At 41.7% G+C, this 22141-nt stretch overlaps 1 protein-coding gene across 5 annotated transcripts in view; it reads right to left on the bottom strand.

Moving 5' to 3' along the window:
- The window catches only part of LOC132400629 (pumilio homolog 2-like), a 139499-nt gene extending 124358 nt beyond the window's left edge, over positions 1-15141 (bottom strand). For 3 of the 5 annotated variants that reach the window (XM_059981790.1, XM_059981791.1, XM_059981788.1), the window contains exons 1-2: positions 14921-15140; positions 13295-13665 (exon numbers count right to left, since the gene is read on the bottom strand). In XM_059981790.1, coding sequence (XP_059837773.1) covers positions 13295-13665; positions 14921-15020 — 471 coding nt within the window. In that variant the 5' untranslated portion in view covers positions 15021-15140. Of the gene's footprint in view, positions 1-13294; positions 13666-14920 lie in introns of all 5 variants that reach the window. The other 2 variants (XM_059981792.1, XM_059981789.1) reach the window with 1 other exon arrangement.
- Between the last annotated feature and the right edge of the window lie 7000 nt (positions 15142-22141).

The raw sequence follows: 22141 nt of genomic DNA on the forward strand, positions 1-22141 counted from the left end.
ACTGTTGAATCCATTTTACTACTTCAATATTAATACCTAACGATTGAACCTTCCTAACTAACTTTCCATGTGGAACCTTGTCAAAGGCCTTACTGAAGTCCATATAGACAACATCCACTGCTTTACCATCATCAATTTTCCTAGTAACCTCTTCAAAAAATTTAGTAAGATTTGTCAAACATGACCTTTCTGGAAAAATCAATGTTGACTGTTCCTAATCAGACCCTGTCTATCCAGATAATTATATATATCATCTCTAAGAATACTTTCCATTAATTTACCAACCACTGACGATTACAATTGCTTGGTTTACTCTTAGAGCCCTTTTTAAACAATGGAACCACAAGAGCAATATGCCAACCCTCCAGCACCATCCCCGTCTCTAATGACATTTGAAATATTTCTGTTAGGGCCCCTGCTATTTCTACACTAACTTCCCTCAAGGTCCTAGGGAATATCCTGTCAGGACCTAGAGATTTATCCACTTTCTTTAAAAGCGCCAGTACTTCCTCTTCTTTAATCATCATAGATTCCATAACTATCCTACTTGTTTCCCTTACCTTACACAATTCAATATCCTTCTCCTTAGTGAACACCGAAGAAGAGAAATTGTTCAAAATCTCCCCCATCTCTTTTGGCTCCACACATAGCTGTCCACTCTGATTCTCGAAGGGACCAATTTTATCCCTCACTATCCTTTTATTATTAATATAACTTTAGAAACCCTTTGGATTTATTTTCACCTTACTTGCCAAAGCAACCTCATATCTTCTTTTAGCTTTTCTCATTTAAGATATTTTTACATCCCTTATATTCCTCAAGCACCTCATTTACTCCATGCTGCCTATATTTATAATAGATCTCCCTCTTTCTCCGAACCAAGTTTCCAAGATCCCTTGAAAACCATGGCTCTCTCAAACTTTTAAACTTTCCTTTCAACCTAACAGGAACATAAAGATCCTATGCCCTCAAAATTTAACCTTTAAATGACCTCCATTTCTCTATTACATCCTTCCCATAAAAATTGTCCCAATCTACTCCTTCTAAATCCTTTCGCTTCTCCTCAAAGTTAGCCTTTCTCCAATCAAAAATCTCTACCCTGAGTCCAGTCCTATCCTTCTCCATAATTATATTGAAACTAATCACCTACTAATGATTTATGTCAATGTGTGGATTGCATCCTGCTGGAGGAAAAATGAACATTTTCTCTAAAAAGCCAAAGGAGAGTGTCAACCATTGCACATTGCTTTAACTGACATACAAAATCCTTCAACTCCAATCAAGGAATGTGCAGTAGCCTTGCTAAACTTGGCTGCTTGCAGAAACCACTTCCATCTTACTTCTGCTACAATCAGACATTATCCTAACCAACTAATGTACAGTACACCAAATCTCAATGCAGATTATTGTCAAAGTTGCACTATTTCCCCTTTTCACAATCTAACTCTATACTTCATCATCAACATACTTCCCACTAAAGAAGAGCTGTTTACAGAATTTATGGGAACCTGCTCAACCCACAACACCTGCTACCTCCTCTCTAGATTTAAGGCATTTCCAACAGTCATTTGATTTCTGGATTCATTTAATAATAATTTAGCTGGCCAGTGGTGTAGTGGTGCATCCACACTGGACTTTGAGGCAGGTAGTCTTAGGTTCGAATCCGGCCAGCTTTTTGCATGCTTTCCACCCATCCTAGAATGAGCTGCGACCTAGCAACTTGGCCTCGTGAAAAAACAGACAAATGTTAAAGAAAAGGCAAGGTTTCTGCCCAATGTATCACGTGACATGGAAAGGAACAACAATACAACAATATTAACAGTTTACTCATCTGTTCAGAACTCAGAGCTCATGATCAGCACAAGCCTACCCCACATTACAAAGCTATCGAGAAAAAAGGTTTGTAATGAGATTCTGAAAAGCATCTTGGCAGACACCACTCAATAGAAGATTTAAAAGGATGTTGCTGGATCTTGAGGACCTGAGTTATAGAAACATAGAAAACCTACAGCACAATATAGGCTCTTCAGCCCACAAAGCTGTGCCGAACATATATGGAAAGACTGAATAGGTTAGAACTTTATTCCTTGGAATGTAGAAGATTGAGAGGAAATTTGATAAAGGCATACAAAATTATGAGAGGGATAGACAGAGTAAATACAAATAGACTTTTTCCACTGAAGTTGGGTGGGACTACAACCAGAGGTCATGAAAGGTGAAAGGTGAGAAGTTTAAGGAGAACATGAAGGGAAGTTGAGAGAGTGTGGAATGAGCTGTCAGCACAAATGGTGCATGCAAGCCCAATTTCAACTTTTAAGCAAAGTTTGGATAGGTATATGGATGGTAGGGGTATGGAGAGCTGTGGTCCTGGTGTAGGTCGATGGGAGTAGACAGTTTAAATGGGCCAAAGGGCCAGTTTCTGTGCTGTAGTTTTCTATGACTCTATAACAATGTATCAAAGATGCAGCTGACCACTCCACTCTGAGGTCCATTACAACAAAAATTACCAAGAGGAGAGAGGAACAATTCAAGAATATGTCCAAACTGTTTCTTTATAAAGTGGCAAAGACTTGTGTCTGCAATAGCCCTTCTGACACTGAATTACAGTCCATAAACAGCTTGAAGCAGTGAAAGTCTGTTATCTCCCCTCTCTGCTCTGTAGCAATAAGGTTTCCTAGTTTCTGATGCAACTACAGAGAACTTTTTATTTATTCACCACAAATGTTGCCCATCAGCCTCCCTTTTCGTGAGAAAGCAACCCAAACCTATACTGGAAATAGTCATGTAATCTTATTTGTATCCTCTCCAGTACAATTTCATTTTTACTGTAACCTAGTGATGAGAACCATATACAATATCCAAGCTAAGGCTTAATAAATATGATTATATCATTCTAATACAGTAGTGCCAACCCGTCGATCACGATCGACTGGCCAATCTTTGACACTTTCCCAGTAGATCCCGAGAAAAAAAGACAAATACACAAACGCTGCTGAGAGATTGTTTCTGGGTTGCGGGCTTTTAGTTCCGTTTTTTCTGCCCAGTACGCATGTGTGTAGCTCCCCCGCACTACATAGTGTACTTCAGTGGTCCCCAACCACCGGGCCACGAGGAAACGATACAAGTCAGCGGCACCTTTCCTCATTCCCTGTCACGCCCACTGCTGAACTTGAACGCACACGAGGTCATCAGTCGCCTAAATGCAGTGACACCCTTGCGCCACAGATCACTGGCTGGCCTCGGGTAACTGGCCGCCTCGAGCGGCTGGCGAGAAATGCCAATGCTACTTGCCTGGAACGTGGACAGATGGCGCCACCTTTAAACCTGTTTAGCACACCGAATGTTCATGGGAAACCCAGGACTAAAATATTCACAGACCTAATTCGGGCTCAGGGTTTCATAATTAGAGCAGCTACCTCACTGCGATCTACTGAAAGTCATCCCTCGAGCCAAACTTTTGTCGGCCGATAGATCATACGGGGGGGTGCGGGTGCGTGTCCTGTCACACTCCTGCTCGCTCTCTCCGGACTGCGACCGCTGCGGTCCCAGCACGGGGGCCTCCAGCCCTGACCTTGTCCTCTCACCCCACCCATGACCAGCTGCACTTGGCCAAGGCATCTGGTGGGCGGGAGGCTGCAGTTCAGGCCCAGAGGCTGTCTAATGAGGGAATGAAGCCCTCAAAACTGCTCCGGTACCTTGAGTCCAAGCACCCTGCACTTAAAGACAAACCCGTTGAGTTTAAGTGAAAAAAAAAGTGAGCAAACAGGACAAAAGCTAAGTGCTGAGGGCCACGAAAACTAAATTGCGGAATAGACTGGACACAAGGAACCTACTTCAAGTATCACTGTATTCCAGTCGTATTTAACAACCAACCCCCCCCCGCCAACCAGTCTGCCAGTCCGCAAGAATATTGTCAATATTAAATCAGCCCACGGTGCAAAAATGGGTGGGTACCCCTGGTGTTTATATATTATTTCTACTTCTGGGTTGCGGGGTTTTACGTCCGGTCTTTTCTGTCCCAGTGTGCGTGCGCGTAACTAATCGATCTGGGTCGATCTTGCCTTTCACTAAGGCCGAGATAGGGGATCTTAGGCTTAAAAAGGTTGGTGACCACTATTCTAATACAACCTCCATGCTCATACTGTATGCCTTAACTGAATGAAAACAACTAAATGCTTTGTTCATCTCCATGTTCTGTAATGGATAGAGACCTTGAGTTATACCAAAAAAAAGTAACCCCTTATCGAGAGCCGCGATCTTAGTAGTTGCCTCGCCATTTAGAAGATATGACGAAGGACACGAGTGCCTCAATTTACTATTTTTTAAGCTTTGCACTATAGAAAACATCCTATCAAGATGCATCATAACTTGTTACAGCAACTGGTCTGCCAAAAACCACGAGAAATTGCATTGTTGTGATTGTGAACACAGTACAGTCTATTATGAAAACCACTCTCCCCACCACTGGCTGCTTTGAGGAAAACAGCTAACATAACCAAATCTTCTCCCCAATTCCACCAGGCAGAAGCTCCAAAAGCTTAAGAACAATACCACAAGCTTAAAGGTACCTTCAACCCTGCTGTTCTATGACAAAGCAGAACACCTGACGTCTCAATCTACCTCTTCATGGTCTTTGCACTTCATCTAACTAGCTGCACATCACTTTCTCCCTAAATGAAACTACAGTAAGCATTTTGTTATTGTATTTCTTTCATACTAACCCAATGTACTTATATATGACATCTTCAACATCTCCCTGAGCAGCACCGTCATTCCAACGTGCTTCATGGCCTCCACCATCGTCCCTGTGCAGAAGTCGTCTTCGGTGTCCTGCCTTAATGATCACTGTCCCATTGCACTCACATCCATCATCATGAAGGATTTCGAGAGGCTCGTCAAGACCCTGCTGACCCCCTCACTGGACTCCCTGCAGTTCGCATACCATCCCAACCGCTCAACAGACAACGCCATTGCCATCACCCTCCACCAGGACAAAAAGGACACGTATGTTTGAATGCTGTTCATAGACTTCAGTTCAGCATTCAACACAATCATCCCTCAGAAACTGATTGGAAAGCTGAGCCTACTGGGCCTGAACACATCCCTCTGCAACTGAATCCTAGACTTTCTGACTGGGAGATCTCACAGTCCAGATCAGAGGCAGCATCTCCAACACCATCACACTGAGCACGGGGACCCCCAGGGCTCTATGCTCAGTCCACTGCAGTTCACTCTGCTGACCCACGACTGTGCTGCAACACACAGCTCCAACCATATCCTCAAGTTCACCAATGACACGACCGTTGTGGGTCTCATCAGCAAGAACGACCAGTCAGCACAGAGAGGAGGTGCAGCGGCTAACGAACTGGTGTAGAGCCAACAACCTGTCTCTGAATGTGAACAAAACTAAAGAGATGGTTGTTGACTTCAGGAGGGCACGGAGTGACCACTCCCCGCTGAACATCGACGGCTCCTCAGTAGAGATCGTTAAGAGCACCAAATTTCTTGGTGTTCATCTGGCGGAGAATCTTACCTGGTCCCTCAACACTAGCTCCATAGCAAAGAAAGCCCAACAGCGTCTCTACCTTCTGCGAAGGTAAAGGAAAGTCCATCTCCCACCCCCACCCCCCCGACCCTCACCACATTCTACAGAGGTTGTATTGAGAGCATCCTGAGCAGCTGCATTACTGCCTGGTTCGATAATTGCACCATCTGGGATCTCAAGACCCTGCAGGGGATAGTGATGTCAGCTCAGATCATCGGGGTCTCTCCTCCTGCCATTACAAACATTTACACTACACACTGCATCTACAAAGCAAACAGCATAATGAAAAACCCCACGCACCCCTCATACAAACTCCTCCCTCCTGCCATCTGGGAAAAGGCACCAAAGCATTCGGGCTCTCACGATCAGACTATGTAACAATTTCTTCCCCCGAGCCATCAGACTCAATACCCAGAGTCTGGACTGATACCAACTTACTGCCCTCTACTATGCCTAATGTCTTGTTTATTTTTTATTGTAATGCCTGCGCTGTTTTGTGTACTTTATGCAGTCCTGGTTAGGTTTGTAGTCTAGTGTAGTTTTTTGTGCTCTTTTACGTAGTTCAGTGTAGTTTTCATATTGTTTCATGTAGCACCATGGTCCTGAAAAACGTCTCGTTTTTACTATGTACTGTACCAGCAGTTATGGTTGAAATGACAATAAAAAGTTACTTGACTTGATATGGAATGACCTCTCTGGATGATATTCAAAGCCTTTTGTTGCATCTCAGTACATGTGACAATGACAAATTAATTACCAATGTCAAAGGGAAACTCACAGATAAATAACTATTCCGTTCTGTCCTCAAGGGCAAAAAGGTCTCACAGTAGCATATTGGTTAGCTCAATGCTATTAGAGTTCAGGGTGTTCCAGAGTTTGGATTTCAATTCCAGTGCCATCCTCATCAGGAGTTTATACATTTTCCCTGTGGAATGGGTGGTTTGTCCCTGGTGCTCTGGTTTCCTCCCATTGTCCAAACATGAACCAGCTAGTAGGTTAATTGGTCTTTGTAATTTGTTCTTTGATTAAGTTAGGGTTAACCGGGTTTGTCAGGGGTTGCTAGAGTGGCATGGCTCAAAAGGCCTACTCCGCACAGTAACGCTAAATAAATATTAAACTATATCATCAATGGATGTAGCAGTGAACAAAGATTGCAAAAGAGTAAAAGCTCTTGCCTTCAAATCCAGTTTTAACTTCTACAAAGGATGATCTTGACAAAACAGCAGTCGCTTCTCAATGCTAAGAAGTCACAACAGGCTTCCTTCATTCCTTACAGAACTGCGACCTTTAACTACCTATGGGCATGGACTCCAATGTTCCTGTTTTTCCACATTTCTCTATTCTTCCCATTTACAATATATTCCACTGATTAACTACTCTTTGTAAAAATATTACCTTGTACTTCCAGATTAAATTCCATTTGTTGCTCAATTGTCTAACTGACCAGATCATTCATATCCCCAATAAGTCAAAAGCTGTCATCCTCCTAAGCAACCTCAGATCATTTCTATTTGGAAATTTTTTATCATGTTTCCGACACTTAATGCCGACAAACATCTAAAAATCACCACACTGTAGCGGTGTGCTACACGCAGTGCTGAAATAACGACATATAGTCGGTGAGCTGCAGTTGCAAAAGAGGTTTGTTCAAACTTCGCGGCCTCGCTTTAAAGCCCTCCTGTTCCCGCCTTCTCCAGGAATTCACTGTCCTGTCCCATGCGCGGGCTTTTCCCCTTGCTGGTGAAGCAGGCCTGGTGCCCTCTTTGGGACCGGCCTCAATGTCAGCGCACGCCACTTTGTGAGCCGGTTCAAGTGCGCTGGGAAGTGGGTCGCCACAACACCTTAAATCATTTGGAATAACACTGGTAAAAGCAGTCAATCGCAGTTCATTGTAATTTTCTACTTTACAACACCAAACTAACTTTGAATCCAATTTAAACATAAAGTGCCAGATTCACTCAGGTAAGTACACATGGAAACAGAACCAGTGAATGGTTGAGGTGGAAGACTCATCAACAAAACTTTGAGAAAGAGAAAACCAGCCAGTTTTACATTGTAAAGAATATGGCAAAAAAGACAGGTGGAAATCACAGAGAGGAATGAAGTTTTTTTCGAGTTGGCCACCCCTGGAATAGAAGCATTTGTGGAAAAGAGAACCTTCACCTGAAAATTTTCCACAGATAATTCCTGAACTGAGTGTTTCCAGTGTTTTTTTGTTTTGTGTTTTTTTTTTGCATCTGTCATTTTTTTTTAAATTTTCATTTGGATCCAATTGCAGATGATAAACATGTACTTCAAAGGTTTAACACTTTAAACAAAACCATGAAATACAGGTATTTCCACAATTAAAATTATTGCTTGAAGAAATGAAGCATATGCACAGTATACATATAAAAAGTACTGATACAATGGATGCTATAATTCCTGCCCTCTCCCCCATCCCTTCTTGCCCTGACCAATCAAGAATCTATCAACCTCTGCCTTAAATATACAGTGGTGTTAGAATGGGTGTGAACCCTGTAAACTTCTGAAGTGTGATCAGATCTTCACGCAAGTCCTAAAACTAGATAAAGAGAACCCAATTAAATAAATGATCACAAAAAACATTATACTTATTCATTTCTTTATTGAGAAAAATGATTCCAATAATACACGTATTTGTTGGAAAAGTATGAAAACCTTTGTTTTCAATAACTGGTGTGACCCCCTTGTACAGCAATAACTTCAACCAAGTGTTTCTGGGAACTGTCAATTAGCCCTCCACGTCAGCTTGGAGGAATTTTAGACCATTCCTCCTTATACAACTGCTTTAACTCTTGGATGTTGGTGGGCTTCCTTACATCAACTGCTTGCTTCAGGTCCTTCCACAACATTTCTGTAGGATTAAGGTCAGGACTTTGACTGGGCCATTCCAAAACATGATATTTTTTTCTTTTTAAACCATTCTGCTGATGATTTACTCACCTTTTAGATCACTATCTTATTCCATAATCTAACTTCTATTAAACTTCAGGTGACAAACTGCCACCCTTGCACTCTCCTATATAATGTCTTGATACAATTCTGAATTCATTGCTTGCTCAACAATTGTAAACTGTCCAGACCCTGAGGCAGCCAAGCAGCCAAAAGCCATGATGCTCCTTCCACCATGCTCTACAGTTGGGATGAGGTTTTGGTGTTGGTGTGCAGTGCCCTTTCCCCTCCAAACATAGCATTAAGCATTTCTGCCAAAAAGTTTAACTTCTTTCTCATCTGCCACAGAACATTGTTCCAGAAGCATTGTTAGAAAATCCCAGGTGGTCTTCTACAAACTTGAAACATGCAACAACTTTTTTTTTGGAGAGCAGTGGTTTCCTCTGTGGTGTCCTTCCATGAACACCATTCGTTAAGTGTTTTTCTTACAGTTAGACAGACATATGAACTGAGACTTTAGCAAGTTCTAATGATTTTTGCAGGTCTTTTGCTGTTACCCTTGGGTTCTTTTTCATCTCCTTCAGCATTGCATGTTGTGATCTTTGCAGGTTGGCCACTCATAGGGAGAGCAGCAAGAGAACTGAGTTTCCTCCATTTGTAGATGATATGTCTTAATGTGGACAGATGAACACTCCAGTCTTTAAAAATGCAAATGTAGCCTCTTCCAGCTTCATGCTTCGCTACAATTCTCCTAAGGTCCTCTGAAGGTTGTTTTGATCGAGGCACAGTGCACATAAACAGATCTTTCTTGAGATGAGCAGGTTCTGTCAGTAACCTCGACATTGTGTGTCTTTTTATAGGGCAGGGCACCTCTACAATCCACACTTCCAACCTGATCTCATTGATTGGAACACCTGACTCCAAATAGCTTTTGTAGAAAACATTACCCCAGAGGTTTTTTTCCCAACAAGTACATGTAATATCTGATCACTTTTTTCCAATAAATAAATGAACAAGTATAATGTTCTCTGTGTTATGTATTTTATAGGGTTCCCTTTATCTAATTTTAGGACTTTACATAAAGATTTGATCACATTTTAGGTCTTATTTATGCAGAAATAGAGAAAATACTACAGGGTTCACAAACTTTCAAACTTTACTCCATATAAAAACTTGGCCTCCACAGCCGTCTGTGGCAACGAATTCTACAGATTCACCACTCTCTGGATAAACAAATTCCTCCTCGCATCCATTATAAAAGGACATTACTCTATTCTGAGGCTGTGTCCTCTGATCCTAGACTCGCCCACCATGGGAAACATCCTCTCCACATCTACTCTATCAAGGATAGATATTTCCATGGATGCTGCCCGACCTGCTGAGTTCCTCCAGCTTGTTGTACATGTTGCTTTGACCCCAGCATCTGCAGTGTACTTTGTGTTTACTCTATCAAGGTCTTTCACCATTTGATAAGTTTCAATTAGTCACCCCTTATTCTTCTAAATTCTAGTGAATACAGGCTCAGAGGAATCAAATGTTCTTCATACATTTGATTCCTGATTTCGGGGACTGTTCAATCCCCAAATCACTTTTGTGAATCTCCTTTGAATCTTTATCCTTTCTAATAAGGGACTCAAAACGTCCCACAATACTCCAAGTGAGGCTTCACCAGTGCTTTATAAAGCCTCAACATTACAGCCTTGCTTTTATATACCAGTCCCCTTGAAATGGATGCTAACATTGCATTTGCCTTCCTCATCACAGACAGTGAGGAATCCTGCACAAGGACTCTCAAGTCTTGTTGCACCTGTTTTTTTGTATTTTCTCTCCATTAGAAAATAGTCAGCCTGTTCATTTCTTCTACCAAAGTGTATGACCATACACTTCCCAGCACTGTACTCCATCACACGATGACACGACCGTGGTGGGTCTCATCAGCAAGAACGACGAGTCAGCTTACGTAGAGGAGGTGCAGCAGCTAACGGACTGGTGCAGAGCCAACAACCTGTCTCTTAATGTGAACAAAACAAAAGAGATGGTTGTTGACTCCAGGAGGGCACGGAGCGACCACTCCCCGCTGAACATCAACGACTCCTCGGTAGAGATCGTAAAGAGCACCAAATCTCTTGGTGTTCACCTGACGGAGAATCTCACCTGGTCTCTCAACACCAACTCCATAGCAAAGAAAGCCCAGCAGCGTCTCAACTTCTTGCGAAGGCTGAGGAAAGTCCATTTCCCACCCCACATCTTCATCACATTCTACAAGGGTTGCACTGAGAGCATCCTGAGCAACTGCATCACTGCCTGGTTCGGAAATTGTACCATCTTGGATCGCAAGACCCTGCAGCAGATTGTGAGGTCAGCTGAGAAGATCATCGGGGTCTCTCTTCCCGCCATCACGGACATTTACACTACACGCTGCATCCGCAAAGGAAACAGCATTATGAAGGACCCCATGCACCCGTCATACAATCTCTTCTCCCTCCTGCCATCTGGGAAAAGGCTCCGAAGCATTTGGGCTCTTACGACCAGACTAGATAACAGTTTCTTCCCCCAAGCTATCAGACTCCTCAATACCCAAAGCCTGGACTGACACCTGGCCCTACTGTCCTGTTTATTATTTATTATAATGCTGGTACTGTTTTTGTGCACTTTATGCAGTCCAGTGTAGGTCTGTAGTCTAGTATAGCTTTCTCTGTGTTTTTTTTTTATTACGTAGTTCAGTCTAGTTTTTGTACTGTGTCATGTAAACCATGGTCCTGAAAAACGTTGTCTCATTTTTACTATGCACTGTACCAGCAGTTATGGTCAAAATGACAATAAAAGTTGACTTGACTTGACTTGACCTGCCATTTCTTTGCCCATCTGTCTGTTCCTCTGTGGCCGCTCTACTTCCTCAAAACTACCTGCCTCTCCACTTAACTTTGTATCGTCCACAAACTTTGCAGCAAAGCCATCAATTCCTTCATCCAAGTCACTGACATATAACGTAAAAAGTGGTCCCAACACAGACGTCTGTGGAACACAGTAGTCACTGTCAGCCAACCAGAAGACTCCCTTTAATTCCTACGCTTTGCATCCTGCCAATCAACCACTGCTTCATCCATGCTAATCAACTCCAACATCTTCCCAACCACTGCAGACAGATTAACTAGCCTATAATTTTCTTTCTTCTGCCTCTTGAAGAGTAGAGTGACATTTGCAATTTTCCAGTCTTCCGGAACCATTCCAAAATTTAGTGATTCTTGAAATATAATTACTAATGCCTCAACAATCACTTCAGCCACCTCCTTCAGAACTCTGGGGTGTATACCACCTGGTCCAGACCTTTCAGTTTCCCAATAACATTCTCCGTACTAATGGCAACTTCACATACTTCTGGCCCCTGACACCTGGAACCTCCACCACGCTGCTAGCATCTTCCACACTGAAGATACTTATGCAGTTCATTTCCTCATCACTCTCTCCCCACTATTGTTATCCAGCGGTCCCATATCCACTCTCACCTATCTTTTACACTTTATGTATCTTCCTTCTTAAAGACATTTGTAAGGTTGCCTTTTATTGGTTTTTAAAAGCTTCCCAATCGTCTCATTTCTCACTATTTTTGCTCTATTTTATGCCCTCTCCTTGACTTTTATGCTGGCTTTGACTTCACTTGTTAGTCATGGTCGTGTCATCTTGTCTTTAGAACACTCCTCCTTTGGGATGTATATACCCTCTGCCTTCCTAATCGCTTCCAGAAATTCCAGCCATTGCTGCTGTATCGTCATCCCTGCCAGTGTTCTCTTCCAATCAATTTTGGCCAACTCCTTTCTCATGCCTCTGGAATACTGACATTGTATGTGTCACTGTAATACATCTGACCTCTCCAATTTCAGGGTGTATTCAATCATATTACAATCACTTCCCCCTAAAGGTTTTTTTACCTTAAGCCCTCTAATCAATTCCAGTTCATTGCATAACACACAATCCAGAATAGCTGATCCCCTAGTGGGATGAACCACAAGCTGCTCTAAAAGGCTATCACAAAGGCATTCTAGAAACTCCCCTCTTGGGATCCACCACCAACCAGAATTTCTAAATCTACCTGCATATTGAAATCCCCATGACTATTATAACATTGCCCCTATAGCATACATTTTCCATCGCCCATTATAATTTGTAGACCACATCCTTACTACAGTTTGGGAGTCTGTATACAACTTTCATCAGTTTCTTTTTAACCCTGCAAGGTGAGATGACCCTGATATAAACATAGTCATATCAAAAATTAAAAATAGGTTGCATCTTCACACAGATTTATCAAAGCTTTAATTTCCAAATAGCTGCTAAAATGGCAATCTAACAAGTATGAAAAAGACAAAATTGGAAAAAAAATGAATTAAGTAGTAACTAATTATAAAGCTACAAGTCAATCAGACAAAAATGAATCCATCTTTTGGAAAAAAAATAACATTTGGCAACTAAAATGATAAGAATGTGCTTAGAATCAAAGCAGGAAGTTAAACAGTAGAGGCAATTATAAAAGGAGTATCAGGGTCAGGTGAACAAAATTTAAAGTAAATTAAGACTAAAATTAAATATTGTAAACAGCAAAAAAAATTGAAGTGTGGAACCTAACGATTTAAAAATTGTGCTATTGGTCAACAACCATTGTGGAATGGAATTAAAAAGCAAAACCAAACCACTTTGAGAGCTCTAATCTGGTTCAAACAAAATCAGGTAATAGAAACGAACAAAGATCGCAACTTAACCTTCAAGAAGAAATTTCACATCCCCATGCAATAGAAATTACTGCGATCTTGCTGCTTGTATTAACCGGGGAAAACCCACCTGATGCTCAATGTGAACTCCATCTCCCGTGGGCCACCGGTGTTTGTTTGAGTAGCCGCCCAGCTGCTCGCCTGGTTGCCGCTGGAAGAAGTAACCCACCGTGGCGTCGTCCTGCGAACGACCACTCATAAGTGGCTGCGCACCGGGGTGTCCAGACACGACGGCCGGGGTGGCGCCAGAGCCCAAGGCCCTTGGTGGCGCCGCGCTCAATACCAGGCCACTGCTGTCGTCGCTGTTGCCATTTCCAACGCTGCCTTCAGGAGCAGCCCCGCCGCCGGTACTACCGTGCATCATCCGCGTCGACTCCTGCTGCCAAGTCACTTCACTCATGCCCAGCAGGACACATGAAGTATTCATTCCACCACGGCAACCTGTGGGGCAGATAACAACAGATCAACAAGCGTCCTGACAGAGAGGCCGGAATGCTAATATCCGGGCACCACTGAAGGGCCCGGGAACCAAAACACCATCACATTAAAGTGGGTTCAAAACAAGCGAGACTCGGCCGAAACAGGTAACAACCCGGACCCCTTCCTTCGAGGATAGGGCCGGGAAGCCGGCTAAAGGCTCCCCTCCCATTCTCTTTGTTCCGACTGCTATGTCACAACAGGCCAGGTTAGACGGCATCGCCCTCAGCAGCACGGGCTGCTGGCCATCGTACGCGGTCTCGAACCTACTCACCTGCGCGGTGTGTGCACAATAGAGGGCTGCGCCACTATCTTTCCCCCCTTTTTGCTTTCGCCCGCAGCCACTCGCAGCGCTTACAGCAACATGGCGCCCGGCATCTTGTTCGCGCAAAGCACGCCGGCCCCGCTCCCGCTCCTCCCCCGGCTCGCGCTGCTCTTGACGGCTCCCAGCGCGCCGGTCCCGCTCCCGCTCCTCCCCCGGCTCGCGCTGTCCCGGACGGCTCCCAGCGCGCCGGTCCCGCTCCCGCTCCTCCCCCGGCTCGCGCTGTCCCGGACGGCTCCCAGCGCGCCGGTCCCGGTACCGCTCCCGTTCCTCCCCCGGCTCGCGCTGTCCCGGACGGCTCCCAGCGCGCCGGTCCCGGTACCGCTCCCGTTCCTCCCCCGGCTCGCGCTGTCCCGGACGGCTCCCAGCGCGCCGTTACCGGTCCCGCTCCTCCCCCGGCTCGCGCTGTCCCGGACGGCTCACAGCGCTCCGGCCCCGCTCCCGCTCCTCCCCCGGCTCGCGCTGCTCTTGACGGCTCCCAGCGCGCCGGTCCCGCTCCCGCTCCTCCCCCGGCTCGCGCTGTCCCGGACGGCTCCCAGCGCGCCGGTCCCGCTCCCGCTCCTCCCCCGGCTCGCGCTGTCCCGGACGGCTCCCAGCGCGCCGGTCCCGGTCCCGCTCCCGCTCCTCCCCCGGCTCGCGCTGCTCTTGACGGCTCACAGCGCGCAGTTACCGGTCCCGCTCCCGCTCCTCCCCCGGCTCGCGCTGTCCCGGACGGCTCACAGCGCTCCGGCCCCGCTCCTGTTCCTCCCCCGGCTCGCGCTGCTCTTGACGGCTCACAGCGCGCCGGTCCCGCTCCCGCTCCTCCCCCGGCTCGCGCTGTCCCGGACGGCTCCCAGCGCGCAGTTACCGGTCCCGCTCCCGCTCCTCCCCCGGCTCGCGCTGTCCCGGACGGCTCACAGCGCTCCGGTCCCGCTCCCGCTCCTCCCCCGGCTCGCGCTGTCCCGGACGGCTCCCAGTGAGCCGGGGTTTCGGGCGCAGGGAAGCCGCTCTCCCGCATACGAACGGAGAATCCGGACAAGCCGCGCCCCTATGGGAGTGGGGATGGAACCGGCTGGGTTGGTGGGTGAACGGACGCCGGAGTCGTGGAAGAAATGCCCGGGGAGGCGCGAAGAGTGGTGCAAGCGCGCTTCGGACCGGGGGTCAGTTGGGATCGTCCTCCGGAACGGGGTGGGGGCGCCGTCCAAGCCGCGCTCCAGCAGATGGTACCAGACACGGAGGAACACTATGCACACTGCATCGCAAAATGTAGGAAGCCTGTACAATATCAGAAATAGCCTGCCCAGAGCTGAGGAAGAGTGGACGGGGTAGTACAGTAGTTAAGTTGCTAGGAGAGTGACAAACTGGAAAAGCTGCAGCACCAGGATCAAGAGGAAGAGGAAGGAACTGACACTGCAAACTAGTGGCAAAGCATAGCTTAGGTAGAAAAGAGAAATCCTGAGACAGCCGGCGACACTCGGCTTGACTGGTGTTGGAATTAAGTCGGAAGAGCTGAGGCACTCAAATTAACTTCGGTCTGTAGAGAGAATACTATACAGTGCAGTACACTGAATCAAACCCTTCTCAATAACTCATGACACCTGTGCTAGCAGCTATATGGAACAGCATATGTAAATGCACATCTTGGTGAGGAAATCTGTTGCAGTTCCTTCACTGCTGTCCAAAATCCCAGAATGGAATTCCTTATTAACCCTGGAATATGTGGAAACAGTTGAAAATAAGTAGCTCACTCTCAGCACATATATCTCAAGGACAATAAATGAAAGGTGAGAGAGGGAAACAGGAAGGGAATGATGAGGTGGGGGGGGGGCAGTTACCAGGTATTCAAGAAATCAACATTCATGCCATCGGGTTGAAGGCTGTAGAAGTGGAATATAAGATGCTGCTCACTCTGCAGGATCTTCCAGTAGCCACACATTTCAATCCTACTTCACATTACCATTCCAATATGCTGGTCCATGGTCTCCTCTATTGCCTGATGAGACCACACTCAGGTGGGAGGAGCAATACCTCATATTCCTCCCCCCACCTGTGTTTTGCCTTGGATTGAAAGTATCTGCAGATTTTCTCCTGTTTGTAAAAACAGGATGATTTGGCAGATGAATGCGTGGCTGAGAAATATTAACATGGTGTGTTGAGATAACTATTGAGTTTAGATTTGAAAGTCTTGGAGGTAATACTCTCTACACAATTAAGTAGTTTAGTTCCATGTGTCCACAACTCACTGCTTTAAGAAATGCTTCCTGATTTTAGTCTGAAGCTTCCCTTTAACCAGTATCTACTCTTACTAGCAGGACACACTGGGCTCATTTACCCTTCTTGTTACCTTCGATAAAGTTGAAAATTGGTATATAAAACTTCCTTTATAATTTTATGCTGGTTCAGGATCTGTCATTTCTTGACGTCCAATAATTGTGTGTGAGCTGTATTTACACAACATTTGTTACAATCAATGTTCCTTAATTGGAACATCCCACCTTTCCTGTTTGGTTGAACCCCAAATCATACCGACCCTAGATGTATATTGTTTATGAAAGGTGACCTTCTCACCACTGAGTCACGTAGCTGTTAGCAGAGTTAGCTAACAAACCAAGTTTGTACACAAGCCCCAGTGAGAGGGATACATGGACAACAGAGTCACAGAATGGAAAACAGAAACAAATGCTACACCTGCCCCCCCCCCCATCACCATTCAAGGCCCCAAGCAGTCCTTTCATATACAACAACACTTCACCTACAAGTCTGTTAGAGTAATTCACTGTATCCAGTGTAACTTTTTTTTATATCAGTGAGATCCAACATAGATAGAGGGGCCGCTTTGTTAAGCACCTTCACTCTGTCCATTCCACAAGGCTGAACCTCCTGGTGTTTAGCCATTTTAATTTGACATTCTGACATAGTCTCTCCATGGTCCTCTCTACTGCCATGATAAGGCCACACTCAGGTAAAAGAAGTGATACCTCTTATTCCATCTGGGTCGCCTTCAACCTGATTTCTCTAACATTTGGAAATTTCTCCCTCTCCCTTTCTCCTTTTTTCCATTCTGGAGGCCAAATCAGCAGCAAGGAGTGCACTTCAAGGAGGTTACTGGTAGGCTGGTGAAGCTTGAATAAAAGGAGAGCTTCACTTCGTGGGTGTACAGACATTCCAAAGGCCCAATCAGCAGCGGGAACAGAGCACTTTGAAGTAAGTAAAAGTACAGAAGGGACCAGCGGTGCAGCCGTTGTTGGGAGTGGGCCAGCGGTGAGAATGGAGCATCAGACTTTAACTCAAGAGGCTTCAACCAGAAGAGGCTGAGGCCAAAGACACAGGTTAGAAGATTTGGTCTTAAAAAAACATTGTTCCCTTGTTCTTGAAAGGGAGTAGAGATAACCCAGGAAATTATAGAGTCTTACTTTGGGGGTGGGCAAGTTGTTGGAGAAGATCCTGAGAGCCAGTATATTTTTTGTTTTGAAAACTTTTTTTATTGCATTTTTAAGTAGTTACAAAATGAAGTATGGAAAAAAAAATGTATATAACCCTTCCCCCCTCCCCTTAACCCCTCCCCCCTAACTGCCCTATAGAAAAAAAAAGAAAAAGAGAAAAAAAAAGAAAGAAAGATTGCCTGGTTGTTGGAAGATCTCCACATGCTCCATGGAATTCGTAACAACTTTAATATGTATATTTATTTTTTTCCCCAAATAACCAATTGTTTCATCTTCAGAACATCTATAGATTTAATCCTGTCTTTTGTAAATAAGGGCTCCAAATTTTCGGAAGTGTTTCATATTTATCTCTTAAATTATAAGTAATTTTTTCTAATGGAATACAACCATAGATTTCTTTCTTCCAAGAGTCTATACTTAAATATGTATCCGATTTCCAAGTAACTGCAATAGCTTTTTTGGCTACTGCCAGTGCAATTTTTATAAATTCTTTCTGGTATTTATTTAGGTTGAGTTTTGGTTTTATCCCTTCAATATCACCTAATAAGAGTAATATTGGATTATGAGGAAATTGTGTTCCTGTAATTTGTTCCAGTAAAAGTCTTAAATTTTTGTCCAAAAAGGTTGAATTTTAGAACAAGACCATGTTGAATGTAAAAAAGTACCAGTTTCCTGGTTACATCGGAAACACTGATCCAATAAGTTTGGATTTAATTTATTTATTTTTTGTGGTGTAATATATAATTGATGTAGAAAATTATACTGCACTAATCTTAACCGAACATTTATTGTATTTGTCATACTATCAAGACATAGTCTTGACCAATTTGTTTCTTCAATTTTAATATTCAAATCACTTTCCCATTTTTGTCTTGACTTATGGATTCCTTGTTTAATTGCCTGTTTTTGAATCAAATTATACATACAAGATATAAATTTTTTAATATTTCTTTTTTGAATTAAAATTTCTATTTCATTAGGTTTCGGCAATAACATTGTTTGACCTAATTTTTCTCTTAAATAAGCCCTTAATTGAAAGTAACAAAATAAAGTGTTATTTGATACTTTATATTTATTCTTTAATTGATCAAATGACATTAATATACCTCCTTCAAAACAATTCCCTATATATCTAATCCCTTTTTGAATCCAATTATATAAAAGCTGATTTCCATTGTGAAAGGAATAAGTCTATTTTGAATTAAAGATCTCTTTGCTAATAAAGATTTTTTTGTCTCATCATCAACATTTATCTTATTCCATAAATCAATCAAATGTTTTAATATAGGAGATTCTTTCTTTTCCCGTATCCATTTAGATTCCCATTTGTATATAAAATCTTCTGGTACGTTTTCTCCTATTTTATCTAGTTCTATTCTAACCCATGCCGGTTTATCTTTCTTGAAAAAAGATGCAATAAATCTAAGTTGATTTGCTTTATAATAATTCTTAAAATTTGGAAGTTGTAATCCTCCTAGATCAAATTTCCATGTCAATTTTTCCAAAGATATTCTTGACATCTTACCTTTCCAGAGAAATTTCCTCACATATTTGTTTAACTCTTGAAAAAACTTCTGGGGTAATTGTATTGGTAATGATTGAAATAAATATTGTAGTCTAGGGAATATATTCATTTTTATAGTATTTATCTACTAATGTTATTGGTAATGCCATCCATTTATCAAGATCTTCCTGAATTTTTTTCAAAAGTGGTAAATAATTTAATTTGTATAAGTTTTTTATGTCATTGTCAACTCTTATACCTAAATATTTTATACCATTTGCTGGCCATCTAAATTGAGTTATTAATCGACATTGATTATAATCTCCTTTAGTAAGAGGTAAAATTTCACTTTTATCCCAATTTATTTTATAACCCGATATTTTCCCAGATTCTTCTAATCTATAAGATAATTTGCGTAGTGAATGTAATGGATCTGTTAAATAAAGTAGAACATCATCAGCAAATAAGTTAATCTTGTATTCTTCCTGATTAACTCTGAAACCCTTAATATCTGGGTCCATTCTAATTAATTCAGCTAGTGGTTCTATTGCCAACACAAACAAAGCTGGTGATAATGGGCAACCTTGCCTAGTTGATCTTGTTAACTGAAATGATGTTGAAATTTGACCATTTGTCACTACTTTAGCTTTGGGATTAGTATTTAAGGTTTTAATCCATTTTATAAATGATGTTCCTAATCCATATTTTTCCAATACCTTAAATAAAAAATCCCATTCCAATCTATCAAATGCTTTTTCTGCATCTAAAGCAACTGCCACACTCATTTCCTCCCTCTTTTGCGCTAAATGGATTATACTAAATAACCGGGTTACATTATCTGCCGATTGTCTATTTTTGATAAATCCTGTTTGATCCATATGCACTAATTTTGGTAAGCATTTAGATAATCTATTAGATAAGATTTTTGCTATTATTTTATAATCAGTGTTTAATAAAGAAATAGGTCTATATGATGCTGGTTTTAAAAGGTCTCTATCTTTTTTTGGCAATACTATTAAAATAGCTGTTGAAAAAGATTCTGGAAGTTTATGCGTTCTTTCCGCTTGATATATTAACTCCATAAAAGGAGGAATTAATAAATCTTTAAACTTTTTATAAAATTCAGGTGGAAAACCATCTTCTCCTGGAGATTTATTACTTTGAAGTGATCCCAAAGCTTCTTCAACTTCCTTCAATGTAAAAGGCGTATCTAATCCCTTCTGTTCTTCTGTATTTAATTTTGGAAGAGTTATTTGTGATAAAAATTCTTCTATCTTAACATCATCATTCTTTGATTCTGATTTATACAACTCAGAATAAAAGTTCTTAAAAGCCTCATTAATTTCTAGAGGCTTATAAGTAATTTCATTCACTTTTGTTCGAATTGCATTTATTGTTTTGGAAATCTGATCTGTTTTTAACTGCCATGCAAGAACTTTATGTGATCTTTCACCTAGTTCATAATATCTCTGTTTAGTTCTCATAATTGCTTTTTCTGTTCGATATGTCTGGAGTGTATTATATTTTAACTTATTAATAAGTTGTCTTCATTTTTCTTCTGTCATATTTCTTTGAGATTCTTTTTCTAATTTTATAATCTCTTTTTCCAATTGATCTATTTCTATCATATATTCCTTCTTAATTTTAGAAGTATAACTTATTATCTGGCCTCTCAAATATGCTTTCATTGCTTCCCACAATATAAATTTATCATCAACTGAATGTAAATTTGTATCTAAAAAGAACTGAATCTGCTTTTTCATAAAATCACAAAAATCTTGAAGTTTTAGTAGAATTGAATTAAATCTCCATCTATAAATTGATTCCTCTTTATCTATCATTATCATTGTCATTATTAAAGGAGAGTGATCAGACAATATTCTTGCTTTATATTCCACATTTTTCACTCTATCTTTTGTTGATAATAGGAAAAAATCTATCCTTGAGTATGTTTTATGTCTATTTGAATAGAATGAATAATCCCTTTCTTTTGGATTGATTCTTCTCCATACATCAATCAAATTTAAATCTTTCATCAATGATAGAGTTAATTTTGCTACTTTTGATTTTGTAATAGCCTTTGTTGATCTATCTAAAACTGGATCTAAACAAAAATTAAAATCTCCACATATTAATATTTTATCATGTGCGTTAGCCAAATTCAAAAAGACCTCCTGTATAAGTTTTACATCATTTTCATTTGGTGCATAAATATTCATAAGAGTCCATAGTTCTGAAAAAATTTGACAATGTATAATTAAATATCTTCCTGCCGAATCAGTTAATACATTTTGTATTTTAATTGGTAAATTTTTATTAACCAAAATTGCAACTCCTCTTGCCTTTGAATTAAATGAAGCTGCAATAACATTTCCAACCCAGTCTCTTTTTAATTTCTGATGTTCTATATCCGTTAAATGAGTTTCTTGTAAGAAAGCTATATCTATTTTCATTTTTTTAATATATGTTAAAATTATTTTTCTTTTTATTGGTCCATTAAGCCCATTAACATTAAAACTTAAAAAATTCAATAGATTAGTCATTATTTTTAATTATGTTACTCCAATCTATAATAATACCTAATCTTTCAACTTTCATTGTATCCTGGGAAATCTCTTTAGAAGTCTCCATGTTGCTATGTGTGTCCCCACCAATCATCCAGGCAAAAGAATAGAAGAAAAATAGAAAATAAAGAAAAAAATAAAATACCCCCCTACTAATGTTGTGAAAGAAAAAAAACACAACGTTACCCCCCTCTATTGTACGGGTCATGGCAATCGCTATGATTACACACGTGAATCCCGTAGTAACCGATTCAAAGTTCCCCAGCCCCCCCCCCGCAACATAAAAAGTATATATATAAAAAAAAACATACTATCCTCAGTTATTATTTCTAAAATTTTACTTTTCTCCCTTATATCATCCTTAAATGTCCATCAGTTCCATTCACTATCTCTGTCTTCATCTTTAACCATTACATTTAAAAGTCTCTACGTTTAATTAGCAAAGAGATGGGAGTTTTTGTCCGAACACCTCCGCTTCTCGATAATCAGGAAAAAATCTTTTTCCCGCCTCCAAAAAAATTATCAGTGTTGCTGGGTGACGCATTAAAAACTTATAACCTTTTTTCCATAAAACATTTTTAGCTGGATTGAATTCTTTCTTTCTCTTCAAAAGGTTATAACTTATATC

This window comes from Hypanus sabinus, chromosome 10, assembly GCF_030144855.1.
Source record: "Hypanus sabinus isolate sHypSab1 chromosome 10, sHypSab1.hap1, whole genome shotgun sequence".
NCBI classification, from domain to species: domain Eukaryota; kingdom Metazoa; phylum Chordata; class Chondrichthyes; order Myliobatiformes; family Dasyatidae; genus Hypanus; species Hypanus sabinus.